The sequence below is a fragment of the Vanessa atalanta genome, chromosome 16, assembly GCF_905147765.1.
Source record: "Vanessa atalanta chromosome 16, ilVanAtal1.2, whole genome shotgun sequence".
Lineage (NCBI taxonomy): Eukaryota > Metazoa > Arthropoda > Insecta > Lepidoptera > Nymphalidae > Vanessa > Vanessa atalanta.
Genome location: NC_061886.1, coordinates 9978128 through 10000000, shown reverse-complemented (window position 1 = coordinate 10000000; position 21873 = coordinate 9978128). Strand labels below are relative to the sequence as shown.

Here is a 21873-nt window from a genome sequence, read left to right as displayed (position 1 = left end):
CGATTCTATTTCGATCCAACTTTGAGCGAACACCAACTGGATCGTTGTAAGGAATATGGAAAGGCTGAACGACAACGATAACGCTTTCAATTCAAATTACTATTTGTTAGTGGAATGGGCGCCATGGATAAAATAATAAATTCAACGAGAAGTCAAAAAAATCAGTCAGTGTGGGCCACGTCTTTCAAGAAGGACGACGAGCTCCAACTCCAGTGAAGATCCGCTGATGTTTACTAAATAAGAAAAACTGTAAACCGCCACACCTATATAAACCAAAAATTGAAAAAAGGCACACACTTCCGACACAAATATAAAAGAGTGGTGTCGTGGGTCACCCGGTAAGAACGTTGTTGTCATTATGCATTAAATTATATATATAAAAAAAAAATTAACAACGTTTGAGAATGATTCAACGACAAGAAAAAATATTTTTATTAAAAATTCCCTACGAATAAAAACAATAACAAAAAAAAGTTGAAGTCGTATTATTTATAAACCGTATACAGTTGAAACAGACAGAAAGAAGAAGCGAATACAAGGTCGCCTGGAGGGGGAAAACGCTTCCTTACGTCACGATTTCTAAAAGTTCATTCCACTGTAGTCTGTAAGGCGAGTAAGAGAACTTCGTTCCCAAACTTCGTTCCAATAACATGAATACAAAAAACACTTCAAAATCCATCGTGTCGTTTCGAAGATACAAACAAAGAGACCCGCGAAAAGCGGCTTTTGTACTTAAAGTTGTTACAAATTCAATTTGATGACGTAATCGCTTTGCCCACACACATAGACTCATATAAACGCCGACAGGTTCTCGACTACTCGATAGACGAGACTATATCGGTCTGTATAATCTATGTAGACACAAGTAGTCGAGTGTTGTGTTTGAGTTTAGTTGTTATTGAAGTTGTGCTACACTCTCACGTACATCAGCCCGTTAAATTATTGCATTTATAATCACAGATAATAAAACGAGTAAGTAACGAGATTTTTATTAGTTTTATTATCGTTTTTTCGTTATCGTCAAGTTATAAAACTTTTATTGTTATTATTATAGAATAGAGCGGCTTTAAAAACGTATTGACATTTTTTATAGTGGTTTAATTGTTTCCATCTAATTATCATTTATTCTATGGGTTAAACAAGAATAGTTTTTATTGCTATTTTCGATAGTAATAGATTACAGTTACAGTGAGCCAGTGTAACAGGCTCGAGAGGCCATTCTTGGTTGACGATTGAATGCCTTCTAAAATAAATTAATTAAAAATATAAATAAATGAAACGAAATAATAATAATAATAGTTTATTATTGTAAAGTAACAGTTGGAATTGATAGCGCAGTGATCGTTTATTTTGTGTTCAAAATTCATCGTTTTCGGAGGCGAAAGAAAATATCTCGTTGTACAACCTATAGGTTGGTTCCAATAAGGCGTGGTGGAATAAACTCGAAATCTTCTTCTCAAGAGAGGAGTCTTTGCCGTTTCACATTCAAAGGCTCTGTACATATTCGTACCGTACCGTACCGTACAGTACCGTAATTATAAATGGTATTTATCGAATCAAATACAATATAATAAACTAGTTTTCGTCCTCGTGTTAGAGGGGCGTGTAGTAAGTTTTAGGAATACAAAAGTAGCTTATGTCCTTCCTTGGAGTTCAAGCTTGTTTCATGCCAAATTCCGTCAAATTCGGTTTAGTGGTTTAGCATTGAAACCATAACACACACAAACAAAGTTACTTTCGTATTTATCATATTCACATATAGCCTATTCCAATGGGAGTAGGAAAAAAGATAAACGAACCATAGATTTACGAATTTCATGCTATATTGTGCACTATTAAGAGTTTATGATTATTATATATTTATTTATAATACAACATTACTAAACTTAACTACTTATTTCCACTTTAATTTAACTTCTAAAATCCCGATAACAGTTTCGTCGATCTTTAAAACGCTTTTTTTTTGGAAATCCATAGTGAATATCATAGGTTAATCCAGCTCTTGACCAATGATATCGCGTCAATTTGCTGTCAAATGTTGTTTGCTTTGCTTTTTTCCTATTATGGTTGGAATAAAGCTCAGATATACCTATTTGATAATAAAAAAAAAATATAAATTATTATACCATTTTTGTTATGATATCCAGACAAACGATTGGTTCATACCGCCACCGCCAAATATACAATATATCGTACAATCAGTCAGTGATTGTTCATTAGTATAGATGTAAACAAACAATGAAAACAGTTTTATCAGTATTTATTACAGAAGAAAGGGATAATTATTATTAATAATAAATAAATAATAAAATGTTTATTTGATTAGTGATAATCATTTAGGAACTGTTCTTTCATATACCATTACTGTATAAATTCATGAAATAATGTAAAAAAAAAAACAAAAGAGAAAGCATAAAACTATTTATGTGTGTGTGTGTGCATGTTCATAACTACGATGTATTTTCTATAGGTATTACTATGGTATACATCGCTCTATTCAAATAGAAGGAATATTTGGTTTCAATACTTTCCCTCGGGATAACTAGTTCATTTGGGGCCCCTAGGAAGTTGCTTATACTGCCAAATGAATAATCTGGCCTTGCGTATGCGTGATAGGAATACGGTAGGGTACCGCATATTACATTGTATGTTCGACAAAATTCGGTTTTGAATAGCAGGTAACGTGGCCTTCACGTCCTTGTAGCTTTTTGCTTCAGCCATTGAGTGAGAAGTTTTTTGCAGTCGAGATAAGTCATAATATGTATACTTAATTCTTCGTTTAATAGTTTGTATATGATGATTGCGTTGTACAATATCTATTAGTGATTTTCGTTTTCATTGCCACTAAAGGAACAACATTGTTTTTCCTTCTAATGTTAGTTCTGGAAAAATGGTTAAGCGATTTACGTTCCTTTAGTGTGATTTAGAAAACATGATTTACTAAACGAGAGAAGATTCAGAAATATATAAAAATCGGTGGGCTGGGGATAGAACATGTTTTTAGCAGTGCACCCTGTGTTCCAAAAAAGTTACAAAAAAATCGTGTTTGTTATCCCCTCAAGCTCCAAAAAAATCGTATTTGTTATCCCCTCTTCTACTTTCCAGATTGAAAGATTGTATGTATATGTATATATATAGATTATGGAGTAGAAAACTTTTTGTGATAAAATGTCCACGTAATACATTTCATAGATAAATAGATAGATAAAGAATACATTTCCTTACTTTAATTAAGACAAAAATAATTACTTAAGCGTATCAATGACGCTTACTTTATAATTTTGATTTGTGTATTCTCATTAAATTATTAAATCTTATTTTATTTTGTGAATATTCTTACTTATATAAAACGTATTATATAACTTAATAACTTAACAAACATAGCTTTGTTTACTTACCATGCAGGCGCACTCTAAGTGTTAACGTTCAGTGTACATCACAAGATAAAATGTAGATATAAAGCACTTGAAAACTAGAGCAGTTTGCTCGGATCTAATAACGCTCAAGTATTTGTGTTATTTATATGTTCTAAGCTCTTTCTCTTCTAGGTTTGCCATTTAATATTTTAAATAATGGTTGAAGTCCACGCTTTTGCGAAATATGAACAAACAAAATGAGCCCAAACTTGCCATTTCTGTCAATTGCCTTGCTCAGTCTTCCATCTACCGTCATCAGATTAGCTCGGTGACACCAAAACATGGTGCTATTATTCGAATTTCATATACTTGCAAAGTTTCAAATGGAAACGACCATATGAAGCCAAAACCAAAGATAAAGGGATAAATTTCGGCAAACAAACTTTATGTCCATTATGGAAGAAAACATTGTGATAGCACCAATCCGCTGTTGAGAAGTCTGCTGGAATATTCTCGAAAAAGTTCTCCTTGACAGGAGTGAACTCATTCGCTCAGGAATACGTTTGCAGGCATGAATTGTAATTTTTGCCAATTGCAAATACCAATTTGTCATAAATATGAACTCTTCTATCCTAAAGCCTTAACCTATCAATCCTAAGGCTAAAATATTTCATATAAATTTGATATATTCTTTTAAATCTTTCGATGAATTTCAGGACAATGCCGACGGTCAAAGTGTACTACTTCCAGCTGAAGGCGGCTGGTGAAAGCATCCGTCTGTTACTTGCCTATGGCGGTCAGGAGTTCGAAGATATCAGGGTGGCTAGGGAAGATTGGCCGGAACTAAAACCATGTACGACTTTATATTAATTTACATTACGAGTAGTTATAGATATAGGAAATATTTTATAATTATATAAATATATACAAAATCTTATTGCCTAAGGTGGTGGAGCATTAATTAATTTTTAATATATCCAATATCTAAGTGCGGTGATGACCACTGACCATCATTAGCTAGTTTACCTGATCATTTGAAATAAAGAAATCTAGCAATTACTTTTAACAGTTATTACAGTACATTAAGGGACTTTAAAGCATTCAAAGCTACATTTAAAACGTAAAACGTAAAATAATTTCATAAATCTGTTTACAGCAATGCCGTTTGGTCAAATGCCGGTACTTGAGATCGATGGTAAGAAATATGCGCAGAGTACCGCTATCGCTCGCTACCTCGGCCGCAAGTATGGTCTCGTTGGCAAGGACATCGAAGAGGACTTCGAGATCGACCAGATTATTGAATTCTTCAACGACATTCGTATAAGTAAATATGTTTTTACTATTACTATTTATAAGTTAAATATGTTATATCTTCATATTTAGAGTCGGATTTAAAGGTCTGACGGCCCTGGGGACGCAAAGGAGTGGAGGCCCTAGAGCAACAGAGGCATGGAGACCCTAATATGTACATTATTAATTAATTTGAATACTTTAATTTCATTCAATAACTTATAATTTATTTAATTATATCGGTATCTTTTAAAAAAGGTAATTAGAAGCATTATTATTATTCGACTATGTTTTGATATTTGTCAACTCGTCGGAATCTCTGTTGTGGGGGTCCCTCTCATGTAAAGGCCCCAGGGCAGTTGTCACGGTTGCCCTCCCCTAAAGCCGGCCCTGTTCATATTATTATTAGTTCTTGAAACATTTGATGTGCCGCATAATTTTTAATAGCAAATACTATAATATAATTGTTGCTTTCATAAATAAATGCTGTAAGTATTAAATATTATTAGAATTTAAAGAAGAATTGAATTATTTTTTACCAAGTTATATAAGAATATAATTATGAAATTAGTAATGTTTTTTTAATAGAAGCTGCATCGGTTTTCTACGAGACAGATGAGAATGCGAAGGCTAAGAAGCAAGAAGAAAATGAAAAGAATCATTATCCAGTTATGTTGAAAAAGTTAGACGAAATTATCACTAAAAACAAAGGGCACATGGCTCTTGGAAAGGTATTTATGACAACATTGAAAGTATATATATATAAAATAAGATAATAAAACTCGATCGACCTGGTACGTCATCATACAACAACATCGTACTCGTTGTGTTCCGATTTGACGAGTGAGCTAGTCATTGATCAAGTTATAAACCCAAGAGTTAACTTCTTAGGTCAAGAAAAGTGTTAATATTTCTTACATTTCCCAGCTCATTATTTGGTCCAAATTCAAAAAAAGTCAAAAAAGAAGTCATTACATAAGCCTTAAAGGCAAAGGTCAAATAAATAACCCAAATTATATAATCTGTTTATAATAGTAATATTGTATATTTTCTAATTGCAGCTCACTTGGGCAGACTTTGTTTTCGCTGGTATGTATGACGCTTTTAAGTTTTTACTCAAAATATCTGACCTAGACGAGAAGTATCCGAGTTTTAAGAAACTACAAGAGACGGTGCTGTCCATCCCCAAAGTGAAGGCGTATTGTGACAAAGCTCCCAAGTCTGATTTTTAAAAGAATGTAATTTCAAATCGTATTTCTTTTATATATTTTTTTTATTTGTTTATTGTTTTAATGTGTTGTATGAATATAAATTCTCGATTTAATTTTGACATTTTTATTACCGAATCAAATACATTTAACAAAAATTTTAAATACATTCTAAGTACCTAAATTGGAATATCGTTAAAACTAGGAAATATTAAAGGACCCTTAGTAATCCTTTTATTGCACGATAAGATAAGGGATTCTAACAGCTTAAATAGCTTTAGTCTTATTTCAAAGTAAAATATTAACCATAACTGAATATAATATAGCCAGAAATATAAAATTGTCTTCTAAACCCTTCTAAATGTCGAGTTAAGGTTTATTGACGATAGATATGTATTCGAATGAAAAGCTATTCCTAAAAACACCGTAGTATCGCTGGACTAATATTATCTTATATGACTATTAGTATAATATCAATAAGACGAATCTTTTTGCTGGTAACCAATTTGTTTCAATGACATTTTTGCTTCGTCATAATTACCCTTTTTTCTGTTAACGTTCAAATGTAATTAAGTATCATTAGGCAATACCACAATATCATGGTCTTAATGTTATCTAAGACTCGGAACGTAAGATCATATGTGTATATCAAAAATAGAAAATAACTTAAAATTGATCCTTGTGGAACACCCATTCAGTAGTAGAATGTATTATTTACCGAGGATTGTGGTAAATTGTAAATACTTTTTAACTGTGAGTATAAATTAAGAAAATTTCCTATAAAGGGTCATATAGTTAGATTCAGGTAAAAGACAGTTTTAGACCAAAAATTAAGTATTAAACATATTAAGCGAATACACATCAAACAAATGTTGCAAGAAATAGGTGTTCATTCTTGTTTGTTTCAATTTGGATTCACACTTGGTTACTACAAATGATTTTATTTGAAATAATCTCTATATAGACAAAACTATTTCTACTACTTAGTTCGAAATTAACGACCTCAACGCAGATTTACATCGGTTACTAGAATTTACGAATTTATTTTGTAAGCAGAACTGGAATAAAACATTTTTGTTAAATATATGGTATATTTATATGGTATATACATCTGTGGTTATTCAATTATATAACGCATTCATCCGGCAGCACGATGTTGATAACTTAAATCGAGTCTAGAGCGATATTCAAAGCAGGGGCCACGCTACACAGGCGTTGCTATTCGCTTAGTTGTAGCTGGAACTTAATCTAACTGTGACGTACACATCGTCGTTTGTTATTATACTTTATATCCACAGATTATAAAAAGAGTAAGTTCTTGAGCGTTTTATAATATTATCTGTATTTTATCGTAACGTTACACAATTTTAATTGTTATTTGAACAGCTTTAACATGGTTCAAATAAGTGACATAACGTTAAATAAGCAACTGTGCATTACGGGATCCCTTATACGACAAATAAAAAATATAAAATAAAATTAAAAAAAATTGATATTTGAAATGCATACCTCTCTATTTTTTATAAATGCTAAAACATACTCAAATATGAAATTTCATCTTTTTAACCTGATCGCAACCCGTGCCGACCAAGCTACAAAGTTTATTAAAAGTCATTTATTTACCTGATAGTTTTGTCCGCTATAAAACTAACATAAATACTAAAACAAATGAAGTGAATAAAAATTGAAATAAAATAAGATAAACATTATTCTTTAGTTAAAAACATATAAAATAATAAAAATCAGCCAGGAGTAACTGATCTTTAGTGTCGTTTTTTTCAGTCTGTATAAAATAAATAAATAAATGTTTAATCTGTTAAAATCTTGCATTAATTTGACAGCCCTTTTATTTTACTTCTTCTCCTTTTATTTTTCCAAAGAAGTAGAATTATCATTCCAAGAAGAGAACTGTCGTCGATCTGTAGTCGAGAAAGAAATTGTTTGCTCTTTTCCTATACAAAATCATATAGTGTTTTAAAGAAAAAACAATTTAAATAACAAAAATAAATACATCAAGTAATGTAAACATCGAATAGTTTTTAGGTCAGCACTTCCTTGGATGAAACTTAGCGTTTGCCAAAACCTGAACCCTGTTTAAGTTGGCAATCACTTTCATCTGTTATTATCTTCATCATTAAAAAGTGATACAACGACTGTCTCTTCACATAATACCATTAGTGATGGCTAAATTTGCTTACAGAAATTTTATAAATTTTTACTTTAATTTTCATACTCTTTAAGCGCCTTTATGAAGCATACATTTTGGATAGGAGCTTTAGTCGCCTTAGTGCATTCAAAATGATTCTTCTATTTTATTCTTTATTCAAGTAGGCTCATAAGAGCACTTTTGAATCGTCGTGCTGCCACGGGTTCGGAAAGTAGAGCTTACCAAGAAGAACCTATAAGAAACTGAATAGTTAGTCTTTTTGTAAATTTTTTGTCAATAAAGAACAATTAAATTAATAGATATCAACAATCAACAAATACTAAGTCACCTCTTTTTTATCATTAATATCTTGTAGGGAGTAATGTGTTTTTTTAACGTTAAATTTAATTTACTATTGATAAAATTAATTATTAATCGTCCAAATTCATAATAACTATGAAATATTATAGAAATGACTACATCCATCTCCAAGAAGAATGTTGAATACATTGTGAATTCGGAAACTAGGTGTGCCCATACAATGATGGTCCGATGACTAATTTTTTTTCAAAAGGATATATAATATTGTAAATATATGTAATATTGTTGTTAACATGTTGTGTCACAGCTTTAGTAGTGTTAACTTTAATATTTTGCCATGCCAAAAGTCTGTGACTTCGTCAGATACATTTTTCTGAAAATCAGTTATTACTGCTTCTGCCCTGAATTTTTTTATCTTCATAATAATTCTCTGAACCGGGGATTTATTAAATTCTGCTCAGAATAAGAGCTTTTGAAACCGCAATGAAGAATATAAACGGAGTCTCTTATGCTTAATGGGCATAGACCTAACGAGACTGCGACAAGTTCAGGTTTTACGACATTGTTTCCATCTCTTTTTAAAAAAAATTCAGGTCATTAATGCCTTCGCCTCTGCCTAATAATCTTAAAAATAACGTAAAAAATTACAAATAAAATACTTAGTTAGAGGTCACAGCGCAATTAGTATGGAGAAGTTTAAATCGCAAGTCGGCACGGGTTATCTTTAATAAAATTGGCTTTTATTTTTTTTCAGACAATATTGGGTTATTAGTAGTTTTAAGAAGGTATGTGTAAAAATATATCGAAGTTGAAATTTAAGGGACACCCTACTGTGCATTATTATTATTTCAATATCACGTAGTGAAATTATCAGGAGTTATAGTTGATGCTAATCCAGGTCGATTAGATCCTATTAGATTCTTTCATAATCGTCCAGGTGTTTTTATGGACAATGCTCAGAAATTTGTGGTGCCAATCATGCTTTTATACCTATTGTAATTGAAAGAATTTTAATTAGAAATTTTATTAATCGAATTAATAAATTATTGATTAGATAACTGAAAGCAAGTGTCGGTCTCTTAAAACACTATATGGTAATTTAGCGTCTCCCTCTAACGTAAGAATTACTTAAATTATAACATAAATATGTCAAATTTAAATTATTACCTAAGTAATATCCTTCAATTACTAATGTTTTTCAATATGTTAATTGAATCTTCTATCAGGCTGACAAATAAACGCTGAAATTGTTAATCTTTACGATGTGTTTTACGACCGTACGCCATTCATCAGATTTTTACGATAATGAAACTTACTGATGTACTGTTCCTTCAATTCTACAACGTATTAAGAATCTGCGGTTTTATTGAGAAAATGTTATACATAGTAGTCAATTAATCTATATCTTAATTTCATTTCCTTTGATTTAGTATATAACGTGTTTAGTATTTAAATAAGACGATTAATTAATAATTATTCTATTACATTAAGGATTCAATTATTGAAGAGAAGGAAACTTTACTTTTTATCGTACAGAAACCGAGTTTAATCTGTGCATTTTAAAGATAAAAAAATATTACTATGCGGCAAATTCCGTTGGCGATTTTTTGCAGAGACGTCGCTTCGCGTTTGATGTGTTATATTGATATTTTGTCTGACTATTACTATTGTTATCTGATGCCCTTAATGTTTTTTAAACATAACACACCGATATATTAATTCTAAAAAATAATGTTTATTGTCCATAGTCTTAGTTATTTTATAGTTCAGTTAGTTCGGTTGGATTATGTTATAATCACATTCGCTTGCTTCCTTATTCAACAATTTTCCCACAGTGTAACAAATTAATTTTAAGAAATTGCAAGGAATTGAATTTGGAATGATATTAATTACAGAGCTGGTTCTATGTTCTGGTATAAGGGTTTTTGGGGCTTTAACGTGATTGTATATTATACCTAAAAAATGTCTTCAACTCTCTTTGCGGTTCTGATTTGGGGAGGTTGTTTGAATAGTGATTATAGTTCGATTTTGTCCCGGAAAAATACATGGGTCCAAACCCATGTGTAAAAACTAGTGTCACATAATTGGGTAAATAACATTATATAGGGAAATTATAAAGCATAATATCAATTTGTTAGTCAGTTTGCCAAAAGCTTAATATTTTATTTGATGACTAGATTAATGTTTTTTTATTAATAATAGGTACGAATTATTCTTACAGCGAGCTACTAGACGGACGAGCTAAACCTCAATCTATTTTATCAGTGCTGGTGAAAACAAGAGTGCTGGTCTTTTTGGTTATACTTACTAAAAAGTTACGCGCGTCATGTTGCTCTGGCTCTGGCTCTTCTTGTATATAATTATAAAAAAATCGTGGTAGACAAGTACTGCTTTCCAGTTTAAAGTGCGATTGAGCCAGTTTAACTACAGGCAAAAGGGACGCGATTAGTTATGTAAGAAATAGTTAAATAAATGTTTTATGGGCAGAGGTGACTATTTACCATCAGCTGTTAAAAAATCTATGCACTTGTGTTCGATTATAGTCTTATTTTCTCGTCGTGGTCACATTCTCTTATATCAGACACGATATGTTTTTTAAGCAAATCTCTTATTTATTGAATAACGTCATGATACCATAACAAGTTAAAGATTTTTAGGCCACCAGTAAAATGGTCACGTCAAATCATGACCAAAGATTGATAAATTCCAGGTGTCTTTTTAGGTAACCGTCTTCTTTTTTTGGACGTGACATTACTCGGGCGATATTTTTAACATTTTCAATAAATAATAAAAAAGAAAGTATATGGAGATATGAACAATCAGGTAAGAACTTTATTTAGAAGATTACAATCAGCTTGCGCTTGACAACCTGTTGATGTCGAATGAAAATTTGCCACTGTGCCAGCCAGCAGCCAGTATAGAATTAGCTCCAAAACCTTCTGAATAAAAGGAGATGAAACGTTTCCCAACAATGAAACATTCATAGCTGTTTCAGACATTAGCGAAATCGTGAAACAATTTGTAATCGTATAAAACCTTATTCAGAAACTTAGGCGAGTGTATTTTAGTCATCTCGACATATTTTTAATGTGTTTTAGAGTGATGCCGACGTACAAGTTGTACTACTTTAACCGGACGGCTGTTGGTGAGGGCATTCATCTATTACTTGGCTACGGCGACCAGGAATTCGAAGAGTGCAGGTTGAAAAAGGAAGATTGGCCCGCATTAAAACCATGTTAGTATAATTCAACGTCAATTAAAAATTTAGGCATATAAAATTATATTTTATATGATTTTCGTTTATCTTTAGTAACATCATCAAATAAAGATATTAACATAAAATGTATGTTGTTATTATAACTAGAATCACGTGTGGTCGAAATTTGCGTATTATTTGTGACGAAATCTAATCCAGGTTTAGTATGTCCATCTATGGCACTACATTCTATATTATAAACAGACATTTCATTAATCTTCCCGTAAGAAATCCTATGAAAGTACTATAATTTATAGTTTTTTCTATACATTTTATAGGTACTATGTATGATTTTGTGTGAGAAAACAATATAAACGTCTTAATCTTCAGATTTCAATTGTTATGATATCAATCATAGTAAGGCCACGAACACGATGCTTAACAAGTTGTTGAGACAAATAAATCGATGTTATTTATATAATTAAATAAAGATAATATATATTAATAATTATTAATAATTTTAAAAATATTTTCAATTAACATTTTGACTCTTAAACTAATGGGATTATGAGAATTTAAAGACATCTAGTTTGAGTTTATTCTGATATATTTGTAAAACTATTTACAGTGATGCCCTTCGGTCAAGTGCCGGTACTTGAGATCGATGGTAAAAAGTATGCACAGAGCACCGCCATCGCTCGCTACCTTGGCCGCAAGTATGGTCTGGCTGGCAAAGACATCGAAGAAGACTTCGAGATCGACCAAATTATTGAATTTTTTAATGATATTCGCAACAGTAAATATTACGTTTTTTAATGATTAATTATTTGTAGTCTTAATTTGTAAGAAAAAAAAACGCTAAGCGCCTTTTGGTTGATTTATAATATATTAAATTTGTTTAAACATTAAAGTACTCAATAATTATGTTTATAAAATATATTTGCAATATTCAGCAAGTCATTCTTTTACAGGGGCATCAGCGACTTTCCACGAAACGGATAAAAATACAAAGGCTAGGATGCAGGAAGACAATGAAAAGAATCATTATCCATTTATGTTGAAAAGGTTAGACGACATAATCACCAAAAACGATGGGCACATGGCTCTTGGAAAGGTATTTAATCAAGTTTACAAATATCATACGACTTGAGAATCAATCAATTGATCAATGTGTAAATAAATGTCACATTTTTTGTAAATTACGTCTGTATGTTCCCACTTATTATGTATAATTATGAAAATTATCACGCAAGCTATGAATTAAGAGTAACCCATTTCAAATCTCTACAAGATAAATGACCTAGTCCACTGAGTAAACTGTACGTTTGATGCGCCGGAGGTGATCGGCGGAGTGAATATTGCACTTCAAACTGGTCTCTCCTTGCAAACCAAAATTAATATATTTAATATTGCCCGCTCAAATACTAATCCAGGGAAGAACAGACCAATAAACCGTCTCAGTTAGTCAAACCAATAAACATTCAGGCCCAAAATGTTGTCACTACCATTTCAACAATTTCAAGAAGAGAAGCATAAATATGATTTAGCTTCATTTTGTAGACCATATTATTGTTAATAATTTTTTTGTTTTTCTGCGCTTGCTTTTGTTTGAAAATCCGTTCAGCTATAATTATGCAGAATATTAATGTTTATTTAATTTAATTGCGTAAACTCTTTTAAAATAATACTATACTCGAGTTTAAAAGTGTTTTGCACAGTTTACTTTGTGTGTGATTTTTATTTTGTGCCCAAATAGTAAACCGCTATTGGCTAATTTAAATAAAAAAATGGTAGATGTATTGCACAAATTTGCGTCAAAAAATGAACAGGCCCAAACAACTCAACCAAACGACGGAGTCTGTTTATTGGCTAATATGTATGTTTTATTGAATTGCAGCTCACTTGGGCAGACTTTGTTTTTGCTGGCATGTACGACTGTCTTAAGTTGTTACTTCACATATCTGACTTAGACAAGAAGTATCCGAGTTTCAAGAAACTACGAGAGAAGGTGTTGGCCATACCCGAAGTAAAGGCGTTTCGTGAAAAAAACCCCTAAGTCTGATTTCTGAAAAAGCGCATTAAAACGAATCTTTTGAATTTTATTGTTCTATGTTTGTGTCAATTATGTCAAAAGAATATAAAAGTATTATCTTTACTTGGCGTTTTTATTGCTCATTTAAAATGCGAATTGATAATTGTGTTTAAACTAGCAAAGGCTAGTTCATGTATAATAAAGTAGGTAGTAACCGTTGGTTTGTAGTATGAAAGTGATTGACGCACAGATAAAAAAAAACATTACATATACATAGATTTAATAATAATAATAAATCTATGATATTTTAATTTAGCTAAAAAATAGACAAATAACATAAGAATTAATAACATTAAGTGCTTAAATATATATAAAAATATGAATTAAAAAAAAGTTACTGTATAAATCTTGACCGCCTGGAATGGTGACAAGAATGCTAGCAGCATTTCCCCGTTGAATCGCAATTCCGATCCTCTGGGCTAAAAACGAACCAGCCCTCCTGTCACCGTGCAATAAGGCAAGGTATTATATTTTAATAATTCTTTAGTATAACTACATTTCACAGACCAGCAGAGCGAGTTGTTTGAATCGAGATACTGTAATTATAAATTAAAGTAGGTACTGGAGTCATATTGAACAAGAGGTTAATACAACAGAAGATAATTGAGAAATAGGAGGAAAGACGGATAAAGCAGAATATATAGATAATTTTTACACATTTGCACCCCCGCCTACGTATAACATAAAAAAAAGGTTCTAACAAGGAACTACTACTAGTAGTACTTACTTGAACATTTGTATTGAAAACGCAGCATACTCACTGTCCTGTTTGTATGATATACCTATATACTCGTATAGTAATCTATATATGTAGATAATGTTATTTATATACGAGTATATATAAGCGGAATACCAATCACTGATAAATCATGAAATCTCAGAAACTACAACCTCGAAATTTGGCAGGCATTTCTTATAGGGTGTAGACATCCGCTAAGAACGGATTTTATGAAATTCTAACCCTATGGGGGCAAAACGGGGTTTGGAATTTAGAAGTAAAGCCGCAGGTTCAGCTAGTACATTAAATAAATACATATACATTTAAACATCAAAATAAATAACAAATCTGTACAATTAATAAGTCTTCAAAATCTCATAAATATAATCCGAAAATGAGAATATATTTTATTTATTGTATTGTGACTCCACCTTTAGTGCAGTTTTATTAAGAGTTTCTTAGAACGGTCGTTAGTGGAGCATTCAAGGGTGACTATCGTAGTCGCTACTGCGATTTTATCTCGTCAAAAATACAAATAGAGTCTTATCAATATCATTTTTAGATGCATATAATGAAGAGATTATTTCTTATCGTAAATAAGTAGGAGTTTGGTATAATCTTTCGTAGATTGTATGATATGATGATAGATGTCAATTATATTTTATCAACGAGGTGCAATATTCAGGAACGTTTAACTAAATTAACTAATTAAAGGTAATAAAAACTGTACTGTACTGTTTTATTCAAAGTAAAATTTCTCTGTGAATTTTTTTTTAAATTCATTTCACGTTTATATTTTTAAGCAATCTATATAAATGTACGCTTTAATTCACACACACGTATATATTTGCAAACATATGAGAATGTTCATCACACACGTGCAATTTCGCGCATGCGCAAAATACTAACTGATCCATTCCTACTGAAGTTCCAACACGTCCTGCTCAGAGATATTTAAGATCTCTTTTAATTCTCTGTTCACAATTTTTTTCATAAATATATTTCAGGAAAATGCCAAAATACGAGGTCTACTACTTTCATTCGAAGGCTCTAGGCGAAGGCATCAGATTGTTACTAGCTTACGGCGGTCAGGAGTTTGAAGATCACAGAGTAACTAGAGAAGAATGGACATCTTTAAAGCCCAGTATGTTTTATATTATATCATTAGCATTAGCAGCCCGTAAATGTCCCACTGCTGGGATAAAGGCCTCCTCTCCCTTTGAGGAGAAGGTTTGGAGCATATTCCACCACGCTGCTCCAATGCGGGTTGGCGGAATACACATGTGGCAGAATTTCGTTGAAATTAGACACATGCAGGTTTCCTCACGATGTTTTCCTTCACCGCCGAGCACGAGATGAATTATAAACACAAATTAAGCACATGAAATTTCAGTGGTGCCTGCCTGGGTTTGAACCCGAAATCATCGGTTAAGATGCACGCGTTCTAGCCACTGGGCCATCTCGGCTCGTATTATATCAATAGAAAACAAATTTCAAATAAGTTATTAATTTTATTAAGATACGAACTTTAAAATATGTGATAAAGTCGTATATAAATTTACAGATATTATAGATTATGAATTATACTATGCTCCAAACCTTCTCCTCAAAGGGTGAGGAGGCCTTAGCCCAGTAGTAGGAAATTTACAGGCTACTAATGTAAAATGAGTTATACTTGGTGGTACGGCTGTACAAGCCTGTCTGTCTATGTATTACACTGATCATATATTCTACCGCCAAATAGCACTACTTTGTATTGTGTTCCAGTTTGAAGGGTGAGTGAGCCAGTGTAAGTACAGGCACAAGGGACATAATAGCTTAGTCTTAATTCCCAAAGTCGGTGGTGCATTGGAGATCAAGGAATAATTAAAATTTCTTACGACGCCATTGTCTATTGTGGTGTTGACCACTTATCATCAGGTGGCCCATTTGCCCGTCCATTTTATTATTCAATAAACTAATAAATTGTTTATTCATCATTTATGTGTAAATAAGTCATCAATAGTTGAAGCTTATCAATGAATTGGTTTGAGTTTATTTAAATATAGAATGCAAACTTATACAAACGTTTTAAAGTGTAGTGATTAATTCAATTGCTGTTATCAGATGATATTAAAACAACAAGCCTCTTGTATTTATGAGTATAATAAGTGTTTTTGGCTGTGTTTATCTCAAGACCCATTAAGGTATGAAAAAAGAAAAAATATAGAATAAAGACAATAATACTTAACAGATCTCGTAAACGAAAATATTATGACAAGAAAAGACGTTCAATACTCAGGATGGGCCATTAAAAAGTTACTAGTGGGTCGCCCGCGAGACTTTAGTAATTTCAAAATCTATGAGAAGTTTTATTTTGATTTAATTTCAACTTAAACGTGACGAGTTCTTTTCGCACGTTTTACATTTGTTTTTTTTATACAGCCATAGCACCACTTCCTTCCCGGCCAATAACATTTTCCGCGGTTGCGGTTTAGTAATCTGCTCCAGGAGCGGGGGGTAGAGGGGCTCTGGGGAAGTATATGAGTATTCTCCCTATGCTCTGGTACCATTCCCATCATGCGAATTTGCTTCGTTCTTGTGATATTGGCAAAAACTAATCATATAATTCTAACCTCAAATCAGGCTATTTATTAACAATTTCGAAACTCAGTGGCCTTCGGCGCTACGGGATGTGCAGCACCTTGGCCTTTCGTAACAAAGCACAGGCACGATGTGCCTGTGCTTTGTTACAGCAGGCGGGTGCTGCACCCCCTTCGCGCCTTCGGTTTCTTAAAAAACACCCTAGGGGTAAGTCCGACAAGACCATATTGAGTCAGAGTTAACAGAGTCGGTTTTGTGTCAATTTTATACAATCAAATGTATAAATCTAAGCTTTCTAGCAAAATCATCGAAATAAATCACAACAAACAAAATGAGCACTCATTCGAAATACGCGAGTCAAAAAGAAACAACGAACGACATATTTAAATATGAATAACGTCAAAACACATTCGTGATATTTGACAAATTCATTTAGCGTTTTGACATATGACAAGCACCTTATGTATATTGCATCCTTGTCGAACTTATACAAAATAGTTACTTATCCTACTCTTATATCGTGTATAGGTTATGATAGTTTTTCTTAATTTTCTCGAAAATGGTGCAGTTTCGCAGGACGCGAGTGGTATTGTTGTAATCAGGGACCAATTCTCTAACATATACAATAATTTGTTTCCCCAAAAATCGTGGAGGATTATTCTAAACCCAACCCTTTTCCGGTCTCTAAAAGTAATTATTTGTTAAATCGTAACAATTTAGTAAATTGTTATCGAGAATCTTCTTTAATTTTCTGCACATCTACGGCTGGAGCTCTTCAAAATAAGACCATAACCGATCTTCTACGTGCAGCTATCGTCCCATAATCACTGGGACAAAAATCGGCTTACGCTATTAATATACAAGATTGGGAGTTACAAAGAAAACTATTCTCAATATCAGAACGTTAGGACTGTCAAACAAAGTCCGTAAAGTCTTGAAATTATATAAATCGTGACGAATTTATTGATCCTTCGAATTCCTTTATTTTGCTTTATAAATACGTCCTGCAATATTGGTCTCTTGAACGGTCCACTGTTAAAAACGTATCAAATTTATATATCCATATCATATTTTACCTACTTTCGAGTATTATGCTCGATTGATCTCATCTTGTCATATTATAAGACATTATATATTTGACAGTAAAATTTTTAGAAAATAACAAGCATTTTAATATTCTGCGATCCTAGTTCGTACATATCCATTGAGATTGATCGTCGTATCCAAAATTCCACGGTAGAATTTCTTGACTAGAATGCCTGAACTGCTTGACTTTTTCTTACTAAACTGCAAAACATCTAATTAGAAATTATGAAGGTCATAAACATATAAAATAAATTATATCTTCAGCGATGCCATTTCGCCAGATGCCGGTATTGAAGATAGATGGTAAGCAGTATGCGCAAAGCACCGCCATCGCACGCTACCTCGGCCGCAAGTACAAGGTTTCGTTGGCAAGGACATCGAAGAAGACTTCGAGATTGATCAAAATGTCGATTTTTTCACCGATGTTCATATGTGTAAATACATTTATGCAAGTATTTCAAACGATAACGTTCAATTCGATTACGATCAAGTGACAATTTCTTAGTTGAATTGGTCTATGCGACTCACCAGAGGAGGCAATAAAATGGATGTTATACATTTTAGAAATGTTAAATATTTGATAATATGTTACGTATGTACTTATAGTATATGTGTATAGGTTTGGTATATAATCACACATGAATTCGATACGTCTGAACAAATACACCATGTTGAAATGGTTGTAGTTAATTTAAAAAAAATAATTATCTTAGTAATAAAAATATAATTTTTTTCTGAGTTTATCAATGATTACATAATAATTTTAGTAACTTTAAATTTCTTACATATATAAATAGAAGCAGCACGGGTGTATCATGAAGAAGATGAAGAACGTAAGGCAAAACAACAAGAAGACTTAGAGAAGAATCTTTATCCGATATATTTGAAAAAACTGGACGAGACCAAGAACTGGACTGGACCAAGAACAATGGACATATGGCACTTGAAAAGGTAAAAATATTTTGGAGTCTTTTATCTCTTCTATTTGAAGATCATATAGAAAAAAATTTTGCTCAACTTTCATAAATATTACACCCTATCAATATCAGAGAAGACGATCACTTTCGATAAGAAGGTAAATCCGCTTGTATGCTTTTATAAAAAAAAAATGCACAACCATTTAATTTATAACATAACCAAGAATAATTTGTCATTTTGAATAACGTTATGTTAATTGAGGCACAAGCAATTGTTTCTAATAATTCGCTCGATATTAAATAATTATACACCGATTGAATTCTTAAGTCCGAGCTTTTTATGATACGATGTTCACTTTTTAATAATCGTCCACGGCTTTGATTATAATTGTTATTTAACGGTTGTTTAGTTAAATATCGATTACTTGTTCGACTGCCTTGTTGATCCCGAGATTCCGAGATCTTGGGTTCCAACCACAAGTCGGACCATCAAAAAGGTATTGGTTTCTCAGTAGCTGCACGGAGTCCGAAATTTGGAAGTATGTATGTATGCACTTCCATGCATCGAAAAACACGTAAAGCAGACCTGGTCCTGTGCCTGAACTCTTCCTGGTTGGTTATGCCGCCCCATTGAATTATGAGAGCAAGGGAATATAGATCACAGCTGTGTTTTTAGATGCAAACTTGTGCACTATATTATACCCAGCGTAGTTGACTAGTCTTTCTTCTTTATTCTATGAAGACATAATCATAGTATTCTTTTTGTCATCATTAATATGAAACTAGAAAGAAGGGAGCAGCGGATTAATTATATAATTAGAAGTAAAGTTATATTAGCCCCATTCGCATAAAAAATACAACAACAATACATAATAATTTAACAAATATTATGTATTAGATTTGTTCGGCGGGTCGGGATTGCGATTCGAAAGTAAAATGCTGTTAGCATTCTTGCGGCAAACCACACCTCGTGTTTATTTTCAGTCCTTAATGTAAATAACCTTTCCTTAAATAGCATAATAAGTGATTTCGTCATACCTATATTCTGTGTCTGTTTGTAAATATAAACTCGCTTTAATAATAGTACTAGTTTGAGCAGCCTTCTAATTATATTCCAGTTGACTTGGGCACATTTTGTGTTCGCGGACTTGTATGACTGTTTGAAGTTTCAACTCCAAATGCCCGACTTGGACACCAAGTACCCGAGTTTCAAGAAGCTCCACGATATGGTTGTGGCCATTCCTAAAGTGCAAAAGTGAAGGCATATTGCGAAAGAGCTCCCAAAGCTGACTGGTGAACGAGAAACGTAAAGACAAATATAAGACTTTAGTATATAAGAGTTTTGATGTAAGTTTTCTATTTCCATTTTACAAAAAGTTTTGTAATAAAAAAATATCGCACCAAATTTAGTACAATTTATTTTTATACCTTTTATCTATTTAATAAAAATGAATGTTGCAAGCGCAAAACTGGAGAACGGCTGGACGAATTCTAAAATAAAAGGTCTTATTCAAAATCTATCTGTTATAGTTATGGCAGCGTAAAACATTCGAAATGTTTGTATCGATAACATTTTCTCCGACAACGTCCGTATAAAGTTATATCTCGAAAATATGCTATATCAACATATAGCCTGTGCCCGTACTGAAACTTTAAACTAAAATAATATGAAAGTTCTATCTTAAATACAGTGAAATCTCTTTACGATATTAGTATTGTAGGGCAATATATATAATACTATCATTATTCATTTATTTTATATTTATTTATTTTTTTTATTATTGGATATAGTTCCTACTCATATATGCTACTTTACGTGCTTTCAAATATAATCAATAGATACTCTTCCTCCATAAATTGCTTTGGGTATGATCTCCGAGAAGCGTGAAATCGAATCCTCTTGCTTAACTTATTTTTTTTATCAAATGCACAAATTTACATTAAAGGCATTTTTGTAAAAGAAAGAGATTAAAGAGATATCTTCCTTTCGAAATTAATAAGTAGAGTTATTTTGTACGACTTGATTTCGGTTTAAACGTAAAATTTTACTTTCGCTTAAAGACGTACAACTTCGGAAACCTCTATTCTCCTGATATGACCCTAAGACCGATTACGGAACTAGACTAGCGGGGGAGTTAGCTACTAAACAAATTATTAAAAATTCAATACACAAAATATAATTATAAAGTTATCATTTATTAATAGCACGGTTTTGAATACAGTTTTCAGCATGGGCCATCTTTAACCTTCATGACACCAGGGTTTTGACACTTCATACATTCCTCGTTCCCATAGGTTATACCATTAGATCCGCACACTGGATTATAGTTCAACGAGCACGCGCAAATGTTATATTCGCTGTCATTTGCGATCGTGGACGAAAATATTAGAAGCGTTAGAAGAAAAGCTGAAACCATAAATATAGGTGTAATATCCATACTTTTTAATCCGACTAAGGTGAAGCCAAAAGGAGGGTTATGATTTCAGATACTGGAACAGATGAACATACACACTTCTCGTATGTGTTTAACTTCTGAACTATTTATCACCGTTCGGCCAATAAGGCTATGTAAGGGCACTACGCTAAATAAATATGGCATCGATTAAAGAACATATTCTAAGTTTTTTTATGGAAAAAAGTGCCGTGTTGAATTTCTTATGAAAAGGAATTTCTATTATAAAATCACGTTCATTTCATTCGATCGACTAAAATCAAACTGTGTGAACGCAGCTTAAATCATTTTTTTTAATATATTTTTAATGATACAGACCCGATCAAAAGTTTAAAATTTATGTTTTTTAACTTTAGAAATGATTTATATTTTAATTTACATTTAATATTCTTATACTTACCGAATTTTAAGTTCATTTTTGATCACGACGTAGATATCGTTCTCGCTCGAAAGTATTTATAAGTATAGTGTAATCACTAATTTTTATAGTAATCGATTATAACAGCG

General features: G+C 32.2%; 2 protein-coding genes and 1 pseudogene across 5 annotated transcripts; all 3 read left to right on the top strand.

The window, feature by feature from the left end:
• The first annotated feature begins 816 nt into the window (after positions 1-816).
• On the top strand, positions 817-6228 carry LOC125070058 (glutathione S-transferase 2-like). Of its 2 annotated transcripts, none has more exons than XM_047679737.1 (5): positions 817-972; positions 4073-4209; positions 4513-4551; positions 5235-5377; positions 5708-6228. In XM_047679737.1, exons 2-5 carry the CDS (start codon positions 4077-4079, stop codon positions 5876-5878), a joined length of 486 nt encoding a protein of 161 aa, XP_047535693.1. In that variant the 5' UTR covers positions 817-972; positions 4073-4076; the 3' UTR covers positions 5879-6228. The 2 variants fall into 2 exon arrangements, with proteins under 2 accessions (XP_047535693.1, XP_047535692.1); XM_047679736.1 differs by having other exon boundaries at positions 4513-4680; positions 5708-6094.
• Positions 6229-6828: 600 nt separating this feature from the next.
• Positions 6829-13588, top strand: LOC125070057 (glutathione S-transferase 2-like). Of its 3 annotated transcripts, none has more exons than XM_047679734.1 (5): positions 6829-7164; positions 11420-11556; positions 12146-12313; positions 12489-12631; positions 13415-13588. In XM_047679734.1, exons 2-5 carry the CDS (start codon positions 11424-11426, stop codon positions 13571-13573), a joined length of 603 nt encoding a protein of 200 aa, XP_047535690.1. In that variant the 5' UTR covers positions 6829-7164; positions 11420-11423; the 3' UTR covers positions 13574-13588. The 3 variants fall into 3 exon arrangements, with proteins under 3 accessions (XP_047535690.1, XP_047535691.1, XP_047535689.1); XM_047679735.1 differs by lacking the exon at positions 6829-7164 and adding an exon at positions 10964-11144; XM_047679733.1 differs by lacking the exon at positions 6829-7164 and having other exon boundaries at positions 11155-11556.
• A 1404-nt stretch (positions 13589-14992) lies between these two features.
• Positions 14993-20210, top strand: LOC125069856 (annotated as a pseudogene).
• The last annotated feature ends 1663 nt before the right edge of the window (positions 20211-21873 follow it).

What these genes read in the sequence shown, in the direction of transcription:
- LOC125070058 (XM_047679736.1), top strand. Translation starts at nt 4,077, where the DNA reads ATGCCGACGGTCAAAGTGTACTACTTCCAGCTGAAGGCGGCTGGTGAA. An exon ending in TTGGCCGGAACTAAAACCAT is followed by an intron (nt 4,210 to 4,512) that starts GTACGACTTTAT and finishes ATCTGTTTACAG; the next exon opens with CAATGCCGTTTGGTCAAATG. An exon ending in CTTCAACGACATTCGTATAA is followed by an intron (nt 4,681 to 5,234) that starts GTAAATATGTTT and finishes TTTTTTTAATAG; the next exon opens with AAGCTGCATCGGTTTTCTAC.
- LOC125070057 (XM_047679733.1), top strand. Translation starts at nt 11,409, where the DNA reads ATGTGTTTTAGAGTGATGCCGACGTACAAGTTGTACTACTTTAACCGG. An exon ending in TTGGCCCGCATTAAAACCAT is followed by an intron (nt 11,557 to 12,145) that starts GTTAGTATAATT and finishes AACTATTTACAG; the next exon opens with TGATGCCCTTCGGTCAAGTG. An exon ending in TTTTAATGATATTCGCAACA is followed by an intron (nt 12,314 to 12,488) that starts GTAAATATTACG and finishes ATTCTTTTACAG; the next exon opens with GGGCATCAGCGACTTTCCAC.